The 17,919-nt window shown below is 52.2% G+C and overlaps 2 protein-coding genes and 1 long non-coding RNA gene across 22 annotated transcripts in view; 2 read left to right on the forward strand and 1 right to left on the reverse strand.

Moving 5' to 3' along the window:
• FANCI (FA complementation group I) overlaps positions 1-514 on the forward strand; it is a 119,645-nt gene extending 119,131 nt beyond the window's left edge. For 12 of the 15 annotated variants that reach the window (XR_013536642.1, XR_013536644.1, XR_013536646.1 and 9 more), the window contains one exon: positions 86-197. Coding sequence is in view for 3 of the 15 variants with exons in the window: in XM_035303765.3 (XP_035159656.3) it covers positions 86-148 (63 nt within the window). In the remaining 12 variants the exon portion in view is untranslated. Of the gene's footprint in view, positions 1-85 lie in introns of all 15 variants that reach the window. The other 3 variants (XR_013536649.1, XM_035303768.3, XM_035303769.3) reach the window with 1 other exon arrangement.
• Positions 1-17,919, reverse strand: part of POLG (DNA polymerase gamma, catalytic subunit) — an 18,753-nt gene continuing 834 nt past the window's right edge. For 2 of the 6 annotated variants that reach the window (XM_002749138.5, XM_078326731.1), the window contains exons 2-23: positions 17,064-17,849; positions 14,093-14,288; positions 12,654-12,821; positions 12,397-12,543; positions 12,190-12,269; positions 10,597-10,779; positions 10,339-10,490; positions 10,045-10,171; positions 8,654-8,890; positions 7,635-7,755; positions 7,338-7,424; positions 6,929-7,036; positions 6,298-6,458; positions 5,540-5,593; positions 5,314-5,431; positions 4,743-4,878; positions 4,381-4,627; positions 2,819-2,941; positions 2,527-2,695; positions 2,084-2,292; positions 1,004-1,164; positions 1-511 (exon numbers count right to left, since the gene is read on the reverse strand). In XM_002749138.5, coding sequence (XP_002749184.1) covers positions 435-511; positions 1,004-1,164; positions 2,084-2,292; positions 2,527-2,695; positions 2,819-2,941; positions 4,381-4,627; positions 4,743-4,878; positions 5,314-5,431; positions 5,540-5,593; positions 6,298-6,458; positions 6,929-7,036; positions 7,338-7,424; positions 7,635-7,755; positions 8,654-8,890; positions 10,045-10,171; positions 10,339-10,490; positions 10,597-10,779; positions 12,190-12,269; positions 12,397-12,543; positions 12,654-12,821; positions 14,093-14,288; positions 17,064-17,692 — 3,690 coding nt within the window. In that variant the 5' untranslated portion in view covers positions 17,693-17,849 and the 3' untranslated portion in view covers positions 1-434. The other 4 variants (XM_017973301.4, XM_078326732.1, XM_035303775.3 and 1 more) reach the window with 3 other exon arrangements.
• Positions 8,888-13,438, forward strand: LOC144576587 (uncharacterized). The gene is made up of 2 exons (XR_013518684.1): positions 8,888-9,836; positions 11,825-13,438. It is a non-coding gene; the product is annotated as an uncharacterized LOC144576587 (long non-coding RNA).

A 17,919-nucleotide genomic window follows, 5' to 3' on the forward strand; every position in this document is an offset into this window, starting at 1 on the left:
TTTTTTTTTTTTCTTCTTTTCTTTTTATTTCCACTGCCTTGGAGCAGGTTGATCACATTAGAGCATTACTTTTTTCCCCTTCTAGGGCACTGCATCAGAGCATGGGGAACAGAACAAAGAACCAGCCAAGAAGAGAAGGAAAAAATAATTGAATGCCTGAGTTAATGTGAACTTTGGGGCATTTGCTTTGTTTTTCCCAACAAGCAACAATGCCCCTTGTCCTATAGCCCACACTGATGTTGGCATCTTGGTTTTGAACCCACTGAATTCAACTGCACCTTCCGTTAGAAGGAATCTTCTTGGCAGGTCCTACTACTGAAAAATGGCTGGCCTTAGGCAAGCCCTTCTGTGAAAAGCACAGCTGAAAGCCTGAGTTTGGGAGCCTGAGCTGCCCGATGAAGCTCCACGGGAGCAAATACAGCCTCCAGGCAGAGCTATGGTCCAGGCTGGCTTCGTTTCTCCAAGGAGCCTTTGGTGAGTTCAATTATCTGGTAAATATCCAGCGCTTCACCTGAAAGACAGTGCAAATTTGTTAGGATGCCACCTCTAGAACTGTAACTGAGAGGTCAGAAAGGAGAAACAAAGGTTGAGAGCAATGCAACGAATGGTAATGTTACATGTTAAGAGGGTCTGTTTTCTTGGTATATAAAATAAAGTCTGTCTGAGATACATTTTAAATAGAAAAAAAGCTTTCTGATTTACTTGTTTGGTAGTTAAAGGAGAGTTTGTTTTCTGTCACCTAAGAATACACTCTATATTTCTGGTGTGGCTGAAGTGGGGGACAGGTACAGGTGGAATATTTGAAATTCTGCTGTCTGCATTTTTGAAACATCATGTCACACTCACTCTGGACACAGGGCACCTTAGAAACTGCAATTAGCCTAGAATATAGCATGAGTCAAGAGTGATTCCCTGGGACCCCCAAGTTTCCTGATCTCCAAGACCCACTTTCTAGTCCACCTCAGATCCTATGTGTAATAAGGAACAAGTGTGTTGTGCTCACCCTGGGGAATCCCGTATCTCCTTTCCATCCCAGTTGGGTTGGAAGGGGTTTTACAATCCATGGTCACTTCCTTCCTGAGGCACCGGTCAATATCGACTGCACTGAAAAAGGCGACTGACTGGGGCAAGTCATTCAGACCCAGCTTGTAGGCAAACATGCACCTGAAAGAGACCCAATCTCCTCTCACAGTCCCATCCCTCCTGTGAACAGATCATCACTTCTGGAGCACGGACCCCATACCCCATCTGTTCACTTAGCTAAGTCAAGAAAGTGAAGGGCCAGCACTGTCTTCCATCCAGCAGCCTAACCTCCCACTGAGATACTAAAATGCAATTATGGAATCCACACACACTTTTTCCCCCAGTTTCATATAAGAAATCACTTCCAATTATTGGGCCACAGTTTGAGGCATAAATGAGGACTTTTAGATTTGTTAAGCATAACCCCCCAGAGATGATAAAGAGGGCAGTGGGAACAATGTTGAATATCATAAACATCTGTTATTTACCCATTAATCAGGATAGATCATGGTTCCCAAACTGGTTCTGAGTGGTAGATCAACATGGAACGGTAATATCATTTAATTCATCCATATGAACTAGGAATTATACTATAAGAAAATACAACTCAATATATAAAAGATATTTTAAAAAATCACATTTGAGTGTCCCCATGAATAATGTTTTCTGTTAGCAGTCAAATAACAAACTTTTGGCACTTAAGAAAACATTTATGGGTTAAAGAAAAACATCTCAATTCCCTGTGAAATGAGAGAAGGCTTCTGTCATTTCATTTTCAAAACAGAAAAGTGTGAGTACCACCCATTGGAACAACTCCCCTAACCTCACTCTTCCTCAGTGATCAGTCTTGGTATTTGACATTTTCAAACCCAAGAAATCTTTTTAAAAAAATTGAGACAACTCTTTTTTTTTTTTTAGGACTTCTCTAAACTTTTAAAAATTAGAAAAAGCCGAAACATTCACTTCTAGGGGGATGAAAACTCAAAACTACCCAGTCTGGCCCAAGGAGCTCTCACCCAGAACACATGGCCAGGCCAGAGAGGCCACAGGCCCCGCTTACCTGGTTAACAGGTTGGTGATCTGCAGGGCCAGGGCAGCACGGTAGCGGTCCTCCTCCCGCACCAGGTAGCGAACCTCGTCATGGATGCTGATGCAGAAGCGCCCATCTATGGCAAACTCCTCAAACAGCCACTTCATGGCCACAAGCATGAGGTGTAAGTAGTCAACAGCAGAGCTCTGCACCACCCAATTCACACGGCTGGTCATAAACTGCAGAGAGAAGGGGGTCAGAGGTGAGAGGGACTCTGCTACATACCAACTACCCTAGAGTCAGAAGGTCGGGTAAGGCTCATACCCCGGGAGCCTTACCCGACCCTCAGACTCTAGGGTAGAAGCCCCAAGAGAAGCTTCACTCTGGCCCTACTGACAAACCCTGGTAAGGTCCACAGGGACCTGCTCTCCCTGGTCCACCCACCCACCCATGCTCGGAAGGTAGCAAGATACCTCTCCCTGGACAACCGAGGGCTCCAGGGCTCGGCTGATACGGCAGCCCAGAACCGGGGTGCATGGTATGTCAGACGTAGCGATGCTCTCAAGCTTATTGAACATCTCTGACTCTGTGCCCCCCATCCAAGCCCGTTCAGCAACCACCTCCCACTTCTTCCAGCGTGACCTAAAGGACCAGAAACAGAGAGGGAAGAGTTTGTCTTTTAGCATCTCAAAGCTGAAAAAGCTCTTCTGAGGCAAACCCAGACCTCTCCTCTCCCTCCATCCTTAACACAAAGAAGGTTCTTACTTCCTTGAAGCTTCTCTCTGGACCTTGCGCAGGTCCTGCAGCGAAATCCAGCCACCCTCAATCCTGTCCACTGGGAGGTGTAGCTCCCTCACTAGCCACTCACCCTCCTCTGACAGCCGATACCTGGGGGAAGTATTAACACCATGATTCTGTGCCACGCTACTGCCTTGATGAAGAGGGTTCACATATCACTCGATTTTCAAAAACACTGGCATCAAGCCAGTCTCCTTAAGGCTTATCTTCAGAGCAAGAAACAGGCTCAGAGAGGCTAAGTGCATTGCTTAGGGTCACGGAGCTAGGAGGACATGCAACCCAGACAGGAGCCCAATAAAGGACAAAGATTCCAGCACACGAGGCCACTATTCCTATGGTCCTGTTTCCTTAGACACTGCATTGCCCAAAGCCCAACACCAGCCTTTTATTCAGAAGGCAGCAAGGGGCATCACTCCAGATTTGGGGAGATGGGGCAAGAACAGGCTACTCCCTGAAGGGGAGGGGGCATTCGTAGAAGCAGAAAACAATAGCCAGGCCCAACTTACCCTTCTCAACTGCCATGACCCTAGACTCCCAGCTTCCATCTAACCTGCAGACATCACAAGGCTTGTTGCTTGAAGGCTCCAGAGACACGTCACTCACTCGCACAAAGGAGTTGCAGGGCTTCTACCACCTGCACCCACAGTCAAACTCCTGTGACACTTTCAAAGGTGTCTACAACTAAAGCCCCATCACCTTGCTTGCCTCCACCAGCACGTGCTGCCCACAATACGAGCCCTACCCGACCTCACTTCATCTACTCTGGATGATACTCGGCTCCCCTTTCCTGCATTTACAGTCATGCTCACGGTATGAGCCTTACCCAGCATCACTTTATCAACTCTGGAGGACGCTCAGCTGCCCTTTCCTGCATTTAGAGTCACCAACTGCTACATCATTTATCACATACTTAACTTTAGTTGTTCACGAGAAAGTGAGTTTCCACAATGACCCAGCTAATTCAATATGGACACTGTATTATATGTAAGGAAGTTGCAGCTCTCCTCCCTCACGCTTTTGGAAGCCTCCAGAAAGCCTGCTAAGGCCCTGAATACACAGTATGCAGTACTATCAGAGGAAACAATTTGCGAACTAGGCTAAGTAACCTGGAGGCCTGGTAATGCTTTCTCCTGTATGAACAAGCTCATTTGCCACAGCACCCTCCTGTCAACTCCTGTCTTCCGCCCACTCCATTTGCTTTCCTTCCCTGGAGGCATCTGAGTTTGCAACCCCTACATTATTATTTATGCAGCATAATCAAAATCGTCAAGATGCTACCACCTGGTGACAGTATACCAAAAGTATGGCTTACCCCCATGAGGGAAATCTGTTTAAGGCTGTCTATAAAGCAAGCACATGTCACAACAGGACAAATCATCCTGGAGCTAGGTCACACAGGTGTGGAAGGAGAGGAGGGGCTAGGTGGGGGTTCAAGCAATGGGCAGGAGACACAACAGATGGAGTACTAAAAAGCAGTAAAGCAGGCCTTGGGTTCTGAGTGTTAAAGTGGACAGGAGAGGGACCCTCACCGGCGGAGGCCCTTGGTGACAGCGTACATCTGCTGGGCCTTCTCAGCCGCCTCCTGCCGTGTGAGCCGGTGGTTGAACTGCATTAGTAAGCGCTCAGCAAAAGGCTGCCCGGCACCATAAATGCGGCCATAGTTGAAGACTTTGGCGTGCTCTCGGCTAATGCCCACAGTGGTGGCTGTCTTGCTGTGTAGATCCGTGCCCCTGCTCTTCCTGCCCTGCAGTGTCATCCACCCAAAGGCTGTGCAGCCTGGAAGACACATAGGAATAAGAAAGGAAGCTCAAGAACATCTGCCCAATGTCCATCACAACTGTGGATATGCTGCCTGAGGAGCTGGGCTGCACCAACCCCGGCTCCTGCTCACCATGCATGCCAGCAAAGTGGGCGTCTCCAAGCACAGCTGCAATCCACAGCTCCTGGGAGTCCACATCGGCACCCACAAGGGTGTAGCCAGGTGGGGCCTGCACCATGGCTTTCAACTCGCTGCCTACTCGGTCGGGCTGTGGGAAGAGGGAGATACCACAATGAGACTCCTACCCCATTCCTGGAGCCAGAGTTGACTGAGAAAGAGCTGGAGCCTTTCCTGAGGGGATGGATGGCTTTAAAGAATGCCAGACAGCACTGCTCAAACTCCAGTTCCAGAGACAGCCCCTCTCAGGAACTGGGGTGACGGGTAAAGAATCTGCTCTGTGCCTAGCGCCCTGCCAGGACCCATCTAAAGTCTATGATCCCTGTAGCTTTTGTGCCTCTCATTGTCTGGCCAGGAAAGGTGCCCAGAACACATTTACCAAAGAAGTGGACAAGAGTCATGACGCCAGATGTGAACTAGGGTCCTGCCTGACCCAGATCATAGGGTCCTTTTCATGCTCCTCGCTAAATACCGAAATGCCCTCAGATCCCAGTTTTCACAGACCTGGGGAAGGAAGGACACGTACCCGGGCATTGCTGGCAGTGAGCCATGTGGGCTCCACAGCCCGGCGAGTGATGGTGCCGGCAGTCACCACTTGAGGCAGGATGGCCCCATAGAGGCCTTCCTCATCATAGTCGGGGTGCCTGGTGGGGTGCAGGGGAAGGAGATGGATCTTAGCAGGTTGCTTTGGCCTTGGGACCTACCACCCCACCTCAGTTCTCCTACCCCTGCAACCACTCAGCAGGCCATACCTGATCACAGCACGGGGCAGAGCTGACCTGGGCAGCCACACTACCATCTGGGAACTGTGGAGACAGACAGGGGGAGACTCAGCACAGCCACGGGAGGCAGAATCTACCTTCCATCCCACCATAGCCCTTACCTGCCCCACTCCAGACCTGCTATACCCATTACCCAGCCTCACTCACTGGACTCAGGCTCAACCAAGGCCTCAGGCCCTATGACAGATACACCAATCAAGAGCATATGCCATCTGGGAACTGGCCAGGCCTCCGAATGAGCTTCTGCTCTTCTCTGGAGGGCTCGCTCCATGGGGCGCTCCTTCCACCACTGCCTCTTCTGACACCCAGGGCAGACTTCACCATCCCAACACCCACTCTGTTCATGAGTGTGTGCCAGTGGCCACTACCGCCTTGGAAATTCCAGACTACAAGAACCAGCTCCCAGCCCCAACAGGGCTTACAGACCACCAGCTCTCCACGATCCTCAGCCATATCCCATGGCTCCAGCAGCTACACAAAGGGATTCTGGGAGCTACCAAGGGCTCTCATGGTCCAACAGCAGGATTTTTTTTTTTTTTTTACATAAACAAGGAAACTGAGGCTGGAGAGAGACTTGCCTGAGGTTCATGGCACAGGACCAAAAGTAGCCAGGCCTCTAGACCATATTTAGACTAGCCCTCTGTGGGAATCCAGGGTTAACCAGGGATCCCTGGGCGGAAGAGGGGGAAAGAGTCCCAGGACCCAGGACTCCTCCCAGGGTGGCCCACCTGATACGTTTGTGGGCATTCCTCCAGAAAGAAATCATTTTGTTGATTTCCAGGGCACGGGGCCCACTGGCACCTCCTGGGCCAGCCTGCAGAGTACCATCCTCCATCTTGGGCAGGAAGTCTTTGGCAAAGGGGCTTCCCACATTATAGTTATTACCATCCTGGACAGAGCAAAAGAAGCAGGGGCTGGAGGCAGGTGGCAGACCCCTGGATGGGGAACCAACGTGAGCACCTGCACTCCTCCCAACACTGAGCCCAGAACCTCAGCAGCCTGAGGCAAATCCCCGATTGCATCACAAAGGCACACACGCACACCCCCACCCCCAAGACACAGACATGAGCAAACCTGGATCCCCTCATAAATCAGTCAGCAGAACCTATCATGTACCAGATGTGGTGCCAGACATATGACATACCCCATAGCATTTAATTCCACCACCATGCCCCTTGCCACCTGACTTTCATTAGAAAAACAAAAGCTGAGCAATGACAGTATGTGCCCGAAATCATACTCTGTCCCACTACTAGTCATTCCCACAAAAAGGATAGTGTCAGGTGTGTGACCTAAAGGCCTGCTGTGGGCCCTAAGCACAGTGGACACCACAAAGACAGGCCATGACCCATAACACACCTTGTGAGGCAGTTTGAAAAACCAGCAGCCAGGGACATCCACATCGTTGTAAGGTCCGTTGCCATGGTGATAGGTGGGCTGGCTGTCCTTGGGGCCACCAGGGGCAGTCTGTGGGGGCCATACACCTAGATCAGGCCCTGCTCCAGCACCTGCATTTGGCAAGGGCCAGGGGGTAGCGGGTGGGGAAAGGGCCTGAAACTGTCATCATCAGCTGGGAAATGACATGATGGCCATGAGGTCTCAGGCTGTCTCCTTGGCCTCCAACATGTGTGGGGCCTCCCAGGGGCATGGTGGCATCTCCAGCCCCACAAGACCCAGGGAACTCTTGCTGGGAAGAGCTACACAGCCAAGAGGAAGCCCTTGCCACCAGAACCCACCCAGAGAACCCCTGAGGAGGTGCCTTGCTCACCAGAGCTAGGGGTTGACCTGGCACTGCAGCTCGCAAATTCTCCATCTTGGCCTCAGCCTCCACTTCTAAGTAATCCAGTTCTTCCAGCTGGATGGGCCCAAGGACCAAGGGAGTGAAGCAGGAGACTGGGTAAGCCCCAATCCACCAGCCCCTCCCTGCATGGCACTCAGACAGCCCAGGCCAGTCAGGGGTGAGCCACCAGTGCCAGCCTCCCAACCAAAAGGCTGCCCCTTCCCTGGGTAGATGGAGTACAGAGACCTCCCCTCCCCAAAGCTCAGGTTCAGAGCCTGCCCTCACCGTCTGCCATATGGTACTATTGTCAGTGAACAGGAACTCCTCGGCCAGGCTGGCCTCCTGGGGTGTCAGCTGCTGCTTCCCCTGTTCGAGACAGTGCTTCCTGTACAGGGACTCGATGGCTCTGGGCAGAGAACAGCAGCAGCGGCCTCTGATTACCAGATGCCCACTCAGCCTGGAAGCTTGCTGGTGCCTTCCTCAGTTCCCTTTGTTTGGTCCTCAGAATCAGCTCTGAGGCAGACAGCACTTCCCCTGGCTTTTAAACAGGGACTGACAAACTGAAAATATCAGCACCCCGGTGGCAGGCTGGGGTTTGAGGCTCGTCTCACTCAAATCCAAGTTTCCCTTACACTACAGAGCTGCTGTCTCAAGAGAAGCTCAGAGCACAGCTGGGAGGACAGGACCCAGGGTCCAGCTACAGGCTGGCTCCTGCCAGCTCACCCACCCTTGGGCTCAAAGGAACAAGGCCAGTCCCATCCCCTTTTGTCTGACAGCTCCACAAGGAACTTAGGCCGCCCTGCAGAGTCAGAACTCCTGTAAGTTTCTCCCCAACACCTGCTTGTCTAAAGCTCAGGGTCTGCGATCTCAAACAAGTCAGCTGAGCCCTGGTCAACTACAACATGGGGACAACCATTCTACATCATAGGGCTCCCTGAAGAACAAACGAGGGATGCACTGCTTGGTCCACAATTTTCACTCAAATTATATACACTTTTTGAAAATCCCATCTCCCTGCCATCTGCAACAGCTCTCTCCATGTTCCTGTGAAGGCAGCTGTGCTGTGCCCAAGAGTAGGGCTTTTAGTCCTCCTCACTCTGATTGTCTCAACATACTCCCTACTACGGCTCTGAGATCCAAAGGGTAAGGGGAGCCATGGAAAAAAACCTGAACCCAGATTCTTTTTTCTTCTTCTTCTGAGTCTAGACTCCTGAACCCAAACTCTTTCCATTAGCCTGAGCTGACCAGCCAGGGAAAGGGCTCCCTAGACTCCAGCCCCTTCTGCCCCTGGGCCTGAGCCTTACCTGTAGGGGCAGACCACCCCAGCAGACTCCAGGGTGGGGCCTGCCAGCAGCTTGGCCAGGTTGTCCCGCCTCCCAGGTACCAGGTAGCCCCAGCCATGACGCTCTGAGTAGTGCAAAGGGAAGCCATCCCAGGTCAGTGCCATGAGTTTAGGTGTGACCCGCATCTGCAGACTGAGAAGGCTGGGGCCTGGGGTCCACGCAGGGTCGTCTAGTCGGGGGCAGAGCTTCCGGTACCATCTACATCCCACCAGGAAGACAGTAGTGTCACAACAGTAAGGGTAGTTGCTGGAAGGAAGGTTCTCTCTCCCAGGATGTGCCCCACCCACCCTCCAAAGTCCTGGGGCTTTCTAGTGACTACAGCCTAAAGCCACCATCCCATCCTCTGGGATGCTTTAGCCAGGACCCCCATGGAATCCTCTAGGAGGATATTTCAAAAGGGAAGACACTCAGTCCCAATGGACTAGTCAGAAGCCAGGACACAGAAGCATACCCTGGCCCAGGATGGGGCTCCTTCCCAAGTTCCATTTCATCCGGGGTAACTCTGGCCAGAGGAGGGAGCAAATCTGGCCTCCCCACTCCTCTAGAGAAACACCAGTTCTTCTGGGCTCTCTAATACCGGCTGTTCACCAGGGCTGAGCCCAGGCTGAGGCTAGCAAGGCACCCAGGACACTTGCTCTCAGGGTCAGGCAAGTGCAAAGCTGGCACCCTGCTGCCCTTTTTCTCATCTCTGCCACCCTATGAGGCTCAAAGGAAGGGACAACTTCTCAAGGAAGCCTTATTTCCCCAGGCAGAGTCAGAACTACCTCAACACTGCTCACTCTATGGATACTAGCTGCACCGGCTGATCTGCATGCCTCGCTCCTCCTAGAAAGGAGCCACTGGAGAGGAGGAGGCATGCTCTCGTCTGTACACCCAGTGGCTGCCGTGGGACTGAAGAGGAGGAGCCATGCTCTCGCCCTGGGACTGGAGAGGAGGGGCCGTGCTCTCATCTGTACACCCAGTGGCTGCCACGGGACTGAAGAGGAGGAGCCATGCTCTTGTCTGTACACCCAGTGGCTGCTGCAGGACTGAAGACGAGGGGCCGTGCTCCCATCTGTACACCCAGTGGCTGCCGCGGAACTGAAGAGGAAGAGCCATGCTCTCGTCTGTACACCCAGTGGCTGCCACAGCCAGTGCACAGCAGGTACTCAGAACACTGTGCTGCTCAAAGAGCCCAGTGAGTGGGTCCAGAGGTAGCAAATGAGAACAGGACTGAAGATGGTGTGAATGAATGGCAGTAGGTCTAAGTACACATGTACATGCCACCTCTGTGCCAGAATCCAGATCAGGGCCGTCCTGAGAATGGCACAGGCTAGACTCTAGGTACACTACTGGGGGTAGGCAGGGCTCACCCAGGGTGTCCAGGAAGGTGCTGGGGCCGCTTGGGTAGGAGCTCTGTGGTCCCCTTCAGCTTCTGCAAGCAGGCCCGGGAAGCAACATCTTGTTGAAACTCCTCTTCCTCACTGGGGGGACCGAGGTCTGTGAGAGTAGGGGAAGATAATCAGGAACAGGAGCAGGAACTCTCAGTAAGACCTGCCCCCACCACTCATCTCCAGAAGGCTGAAGCACCCCTTTCCAAGGACCCCCTCAATCACAGGACCTTCCCAGAGACAGCCCCTGCCCTACCTCCTGCCCATGCTCCCCACCTTCCTGATCCATGGGATCACCAGGGGCCCCAGGCCCCTCGATGGGCAACTTGCTGGCTGTGGCTGGCTCCTTCTTCACCTTCCTAGCTTTCTTCTGCTTAAATTCTTGCAGGTCCCACTCCAGGTCCCAGAGCCAGGGGTCTTCTTTGTACCTACAGAGCCAGTCCACTAGGGCAGGGCTAAGGCTGAGCCGAAGGCTAGGCCTCCCACCTGCTGCCAGTCCCCTACCTAGATCCTGCCCACCCAAGGCCTGCCCACCTCTCTCCTGAGAGCAGCTGGCAGGCGTCATTGGCCAGGTCCATCAACGACTTCTTCATCTCCCGCTGGAGCTCCTCATAGGTGCCCTGTGCCTCCACCAGGTAACGCTCCCAGTTCTGGTTGACAGGCAAGTAGGAGACACCCATCTCCAGCATGCCGGCCAGAGTCACTGGGTGAGGACACCTTGGAGGCAAACACCAGGAGCTGCCATAAATGACCACAGGAGGCAAAACTTTGTCCCAATCCCTGAGCTGCTCTAGCAAGCCTCAACCCAGCCACCGACACAGCATAGCTCAAAAGGCAAACGGACAACGGATTAAATCCCAGCTCTACTGTCACTCATCCCTAAGTCACCCCATCTCTCAGAGCCTCAGTTCTTTCATCTATCAAATGGAAACAGTATCATCCCATCCTCAGGAGTAATGTGGGAAATACAGATGGCAAAAGTGGAGATGGCTACAACACATGGACTGTGTGCCAGGCACTGTGCTAAACATCCCATACATGAAAAACATCACGCACAAACCTCACAACTTGGGCAGGAAAACAGGTGACCTTAAACAACACAGGTCTGGATCATGCAAGTTCACTTGTACACTTATTCTCTTCTGCGTTACCCACCTGTGACAGCAAGACCAACCCCCCTCCTCAGCCTACACAACCTGAAGGCAAGGACGGGGACCTTTATGATGATCCAGTTCCACCTAATGAATAGTAAACATATTTTCTCCTTATGATTTTCTTAAAACATTTTCTTTTTTTCTGGCTTAAGAATACAGTATATAGGCCGGGCGCGGTGGCTCAAGCCTGTAATCCTAGCACTTTAGGAGGCCGAGGCGGGTGGATCACAAGGTCAAGAGATCGAGACCATCCTGGTCAACATGGTGAAACCCCGTCTCTACTAAAAATACAAAAATTAGCTGGGCATGGTGGCGTGTGCCTGTAATCCCAGCTACTCGGGAGGCTGAGGCAGGAGAATTGCCTGAACCCAGGAGGCAGAGGTTGCCATGAGCCGAGATCACGCCACTGCACTCCAGCCTGGGTAACAAGAGCGAAACTCTGAAACTCCGTCTCAAAAAAAAAAGAATATAGTATATAATACATTTAACATTCAAACTATGTATCGTTTATGTTATCACTAAGGCTTCCAACCAACAGTAAGCTGTTAATAGTTAAGTTTTAGGGGAGTCAAAAGTTATACCCAAATTTTCCTTTTTTTTTTTTTCAGTATCTTTGGTACAAATATACCTGAATTTTCAGCTACACAAGGACCACGTCAGAAGATGGACTCGTGAGTAAACATAAGCACAATGTACATGAAACCCCTGGCTCAGGATCTATTTCACAGAAGGTGTGTGGTAAACCAGGACATGCACAGGAAACACAGCAAAGCCCCATGACCCTCCTCCTGGGGCCTCTGTAGAAATCCAGAGCCCAGGGCCCAGGACACCACTGGACAGAGGGCTCCATTCTTTCTGCCTAGAAAAGCTAAGGTCTCCAACCTGAGAAAGAACCAATGCCACCTGATTATAGCGGGCCTCGGGACCAGGAACGCACTGACTCCCAGAGATTCCCACATGGGCTCCCCCTCACCTCTCCAAGAAGAGTGGTAGCTGCTGCTGAAAAACTTCATGGGTGGCCCACACATCCTGGGCACAGTACTGCATCAGGTCCTGGCACAAGGTGACAAGATGATGCAAGGTGGGCAGCCATCCCAGAACCACCACCAAGTCTCAGGATCAGGCCTGGCAGCTAGGGGTGTGCCATAGCCCATCTCCCCAGTCCCCGACAGCACCATACCTGGAAGTTCTCACGAATGTCCTTCATGCTGCCCTTCACAAACAGCTCTCGAGGCTCTTTTTCTAAGTGAGGCCCCCCTACATAGAGGCTGTGCACCTCTGCCAGACTGTTGACACTGCTGATGTTCAGCCAGTCCCAGGATGAGATCTGGGGAACCCAAGAGCAAGGGACAGGCAGATCAGCTTGGCCTCAGGCCAGACGGGCTGCTGAGGGGGTCCCAAGCACCGTGTCCCTGCCCACCCGCAGTGTACTCTCACCACTGGACCTCCTCTGGCTTTCCTCTGGGACTTTTGGTTTTGCTTTGTGAGGCACTGAGCCTTGTGCTTGCCCTGCTTGGCTGCTATCCACAGACTGCGCTGGAAGCTGCTAAGCCCTGAGATGGCCATGTGCATGCTCATGGTGTCCAGGAAGCGCATTCGGGAGCCCTGAGGAGGAGGAGGAAAGGAGGGAAGCTGCAACTGTGGGGCCAGCCCACCACTCCCTAATGGTTTAGACTTCCAGCCCTACCTCAGCTCTTCAAACAGCTTCCCCTCCTGGCACACAGCCTCCAGCACAAAATACAGAATCCTCAGGCTTGTGCATGCTTGCCCCGCCACCTGTAAAGGGCCTGCCTTCCCAAATCCTAGCCACCCTTTAAGATGCAGGCCTGGTTCAATCCCAATGTGCAAGTCCTTCCCAGCTTCCAGCAAGAGCTCTGAGCAACTTGGGGACAGAGTGGCCAAAACAAAGCTTTGAGGGCTATCTGGTCTGGCCCCAACCGGCCAATCAAGAGCTCTGTGGCCCCGGGGCCTGTCAACAAGGCTATGTGAGCTACAGGCTAAGGTTTTCTCCCCTGCCTGGACTGTCTCCTAGGGCTGTTGTGAAGATATAAGGAAAAAACGCTTTTCATAAAATTAAGAATTGCCATGACTAGCCAGGTGTGGGGGCTCATGCTTGTAATCCCAGCACTATGGGAAGCCAAGGCGGGTGGATCACGAGGTCAGGAGTTCGAGACCAGCCTGGCCAGCATGGTGAAACCCCACCTCTACTAAAAATACAAAAATTAACCGGGCATGGTTACAGGCGCCTGTAATCCCAGCTACTCAGGAGGCTGGGCAGAATTGCTTGAACCTGGGAAACGAAGGTTGCAGCCAAGATCACGCCACTGCACTCCAGCCTCGGAAAGAGCGAGACTCTGTCTCAAAAAAAGAAAAAGAATTCCACTAGTATACACCAGGCAGAGTGCTGAGTGTCTGACATACAGGCATTATTCCAACCCTCCTATTAATCCTATGAGGTTTCATTCTTTCAGCCTAGAAAGTTAAGACTGAGAGATGTTAAGGAGCTCACACTAGTCATCAGTGGTTAAGGTAGGTGAGCCCAGGCTGTAGCTCAGAACCTTCAAGACCCATACTAAGCTCTAAAATGCCGCAGAGAAAAAGGCCATTATTACTCTCTGACAACTTAAATCCTACACCAGGCTTTCCTGGGGACATAAACAGCGAGGCAAAGACCAGAAGCACAGTTGGTCAACAGACGGGCCTTGTGGCTGCAACAAAGGCAGTAGAGACACTTGCCAGGAAAACAGCACCTTCCCTAATCACTGAGACAAGGGCTCCTCCCAGGAAAGCAGTGCCTTCCCTAACCACTGAGACGGGCTCCTGGCCCGTCCCAAGCATCCCATGCCAGAACCTTCAGCTGGCCCCAGGAACCTTACCTGGATCAGGTACTGCTCCCTGACATGAGCTCGGTCAAAGGAGACATTGTGTCCCACCACTAACTTCTCCTGCCAATCTCTCTGGGTGGGGCCACTGGCACCAGCAGGGACCTCCAGGGGGATGAGGTCAGCCGGCGACAGCTGGCTGGTCCAAGAGTAACGCTCTTCCACCAGCCGCCGGCTGCACCAGGAATACCTGAGGGAGGCGAGAAGCAGGCAGGTTCACCATGGAGACATTAAACTTCCACAATGCCCACCGCACACCTACCACCACATGCCAGGTCACATACTGGCAGGTCGGGACACAAGTGAGACTAAAGAGTGCTAACTCCAACAGCTACCGATCAGGTGTGTCGGGCTAGGGAGGAGGAAAGGGGATGCTGGCGGGCAGGAGCTACAAGAGCTTCTTTAAACATCCACACATAAAAAAGGAACTACTACAACAAAACCTACATGCAGGTATTACAGCCTGGGCCACTGAGGTGTTTGCTAGGCCCAGTGTTCACTGGGTCTGCATCCGGCTCTGAGGTGTTTTATGAACACGCTCAACCCCTCGTGTCTATAAGCACAAACCAGCTACTGTTCAAAGTGCTAGTAAAGGAGAGACATAACAACAAAACCCAAGGTGGAGACTTTTTTCATTGAAGTGGCCAAAAAAAAAAAAAAAAATGACAAATGCTGCACACATGTACAGGATGAATCATCCCATGGCTGACAAGATTCTGGGGGACAAAGAGCAAATCACACACCTTGGAGAAGCAACCACCCTCAGTGAGAGACCAGGGAAAAGTGCTGGAATGAGAAAATGTATGCACATGTGACAGGGTGGGGGTGGAGGCATAGGGGATGAGTGCTGCCTGCTGGGGGCCCAACGCCGATTCTGGAAAAGGTGCAGTTTGCTCAAGGTCCATGAGGCTAGGTGTGGGGGAACAGTCACTGAGAAAATGCCTGTTGCAAACCACAGTCTGTTCTAAACAGTCAAGGCTCACTCAGCATCAGAGTGAGCGATGAGGCCGCAGGTGGACAACACAGCTGCAAAGGAGCACCTTGCAACCTTTATGGAAGGGAAGAGGAGTATCTGCCTCAACAGATTCAACACATATAAAACGAACTTCTTTCAAAGAGAAAGCAAAAAGAGTTTCCTAGTTTTAAACCTGGCAAAACCTGGCAAAATTTAACTCATATTCCAAATGGTGAAAATAAGCCAAGGGACTGAAAGAAACCCACTCCCCATTTTAATTCAGCACGTCAAAGCCCTTAAAACACCACAGACAAAAAGGCTAAAGAATGCCAAATAGCTGAGGCCATGATAACAGGGACTTAAGTTACATTAAAGAGCCACACTGGTGTCAAGATGCAGCCCTGCAGCTGTGCATGAAGCCATTATAAGCTTATCTGTGATTAAAAAGAAGGCGGCCAGAATTTAAGATGAGTAGGGGATTCATGCCATTAATGCCAGTTTTCCTGTCAATCTTACATAAACACTGACGGCCAGAGAGATGTCCCTCTAGGCTGATAGCCAAAGCCCTTACCCACAGCCTTTGAGGCGCTGCCCTGGGGGAGGCTCAGAGCTGATGAAGGCTTTTCCCTCCCACTGGAAATTGTAGGCTGGCCCAGGACCTAATGCTATACAGCTAATGGGCAGGGGCATGCCCAGGTTCAAAGTAGACTGCTCTGAGGGCACCACGGGGCACATACCCGCCCACCAGACTCCCAAGAGGAAGGTCCCAGCATGAGCCCAGGCCAACTAAGCAATGCCCCACGTACCACTGGCAAGAATGGAATGAGAATGAGGGCAGAGAGGGAAAGACAGAGAGGGAGAGGGGAGTAAAAGGAGAGAAAGGGAGGAGGAAGAGAAAAGGGGACTTCAGGTAACTTGGCCAAAAATGACCAACAGATCAAAAACACATCTTTCTTGTCCCTGGTTTCCTAATTTTCTTTCAGCCACCAAAGCCTACTTTATCTTTTCAAATGATGGCCGGTATTCCCCTTTACTTGACCATCAAGTTACATATCATAAGTAGTGTTATTCTCATTGTAACTGGAACTCAATCAATGTGGAATCATCCAGTTTTGCTCTTTTCAGCCATTAATGCCTACCTTATCTATTTAGCCATGTTTTCACCATTTTCAACTGCATATTTAACATTTCGCAGCTTTCTTTACAAAGATGTAGCTTCCAATAGGAATAAAGAAACTGCCAACCTTTTTTGCTGGCCATGCCTGAAAGCATTAAGGTTGTAAATAGTATTTTAATCCTGGAATGAAGAATAAAAAAAGGGGAGAAACAGTACTGCCATCATTGTTTGAAAAAGAAACTTGGGTAGCACTTAGAAAGTTATTTAAAAGGAAAAGAGAGATTGGATATACTTGTTTGGGACCAAAATGCCTGCTTGGAAGGCTGGGGGAAGGAAGCAACGCTTCTCAGCTAGGGGTGGTCAACCAGAAGCCGACTCAAGGGGCATCTGGAAACGTTGCGGGTGGGGCTTGGTCTGGCGTTTATGGGAAAGGCTCGGAATGCTAAATGATGTCCTATACTGCCTGGGACAGTCCCATGAAAAGGAGCTTTCTACTGCTCAAAATAATCAATAGCTCCCGAAACAGAAACACTGTTCAAATGACTGACAACTCAGACCTCCACTAACTTCTCATGACGCTATCAGGGGAGGGACAAAGGCACCAAATCATGGTGACCTAAGTGGCCTCCGCAGGTCTCATGTACAGTGCTCTGTGATTCTCTGTACGGCCTTTACTACCTGACATGAACTTGGGTGTCTGCTTACTGCCTGTGAACTTCCCACCAGAAAGTGTGTCAGTCCCAGAGAAGCAGGGGTCTAGTCTGTTTAATTCACATCGGCAGTCCCTACTTGAGCACCCAGCACATTCAGGACCTCAGTAAAGTTTCACCGAAACGAACTATTCAGCTGGGCCCGCATGCCTGCGTTATGTCCCCAACCCCGCCCCTACTTACCAGGCCGAGGGGGATATGGCCACCGCCAATGTGGGGCAAGTTCCCTCTGCCAAGCAGACCTCCACGTCGAACACCAGGGCCCGCTCCTCGGGGATGGCCACGGGTACGGCCTCCCCCTCGGGGCCGTACCGGGTCCAGCCCTCCGCCCAGGCCCAACTCGGGGGCTGCGGGGGCAGCTGGGCCTGCAACAGCGAGTTGGCCGCCTCCAGGTAGGGCAGGCTCTGCTTCTGGGCCAGGAGGCGGAAATGCTCGTCCAGGTTGTCCCCGTAGAGGGGCGGCAGGCGCAGCTCCACGTCGGGCAAGGGCGTGGCTGGCTGCTCCCAGAGCCCGTGCTTCTGCAGGTGCTCGACGCTGCGGCGCACCGCGGCCTCGCCGGGCATCTCCCCTCCTTGCCCGAAGATTTGCTCGTGCAGCCCTCTCGAGAGCATCTGGATGTGCAATGGGTTGTGCCGCAGCTGCCCGCCCTCCGAGGATGGCACTTGCGGCGGCTGCTGCTGCAGCTGCTGCCGCCGCCCGTCGCTGGGGTCGGACGCGAGGACGGAGCTGGAGACCCAACGCCCCGGAGCTGGAGCCAGCCCTGGCCCGACGGTGGCGCCGGCGGCCACCTTCCTCCAGAGCAGGCGGCTCATGGTTGGTGCAGGGACCCCCCCGCTGGGAGTCAGAACACCTGGCTTTGGGCTCCAGCTTGGCTGCTCTTACTGGCTGGAAGACGTGGAGAGAGACACGTCCTGTCTCCGCTCTCCAGTCAGTGAAATGGGCTTGACCATGCCTGCCTTCCCCCAAATCCTAAAGGAGACAGATGAGATAAAGCATTATTTTCCATATAGGTAACAGGTGTGTTCACAGTCAATATTCC

This window comes from Callithrix jacchus, chromosome 6 (assembly GCF_049354715.1).
Source record: "Callithrix jacchus isolate 240 chromosome 6, calJac240_pri, whole genome shotgun sequence".
Classification (NCBI taxonomy): Eukaryota; Metazoa; Chordata; class Mammalia; order Primates; family Cebidae; genus Callithrix; species Callithrix jacchus.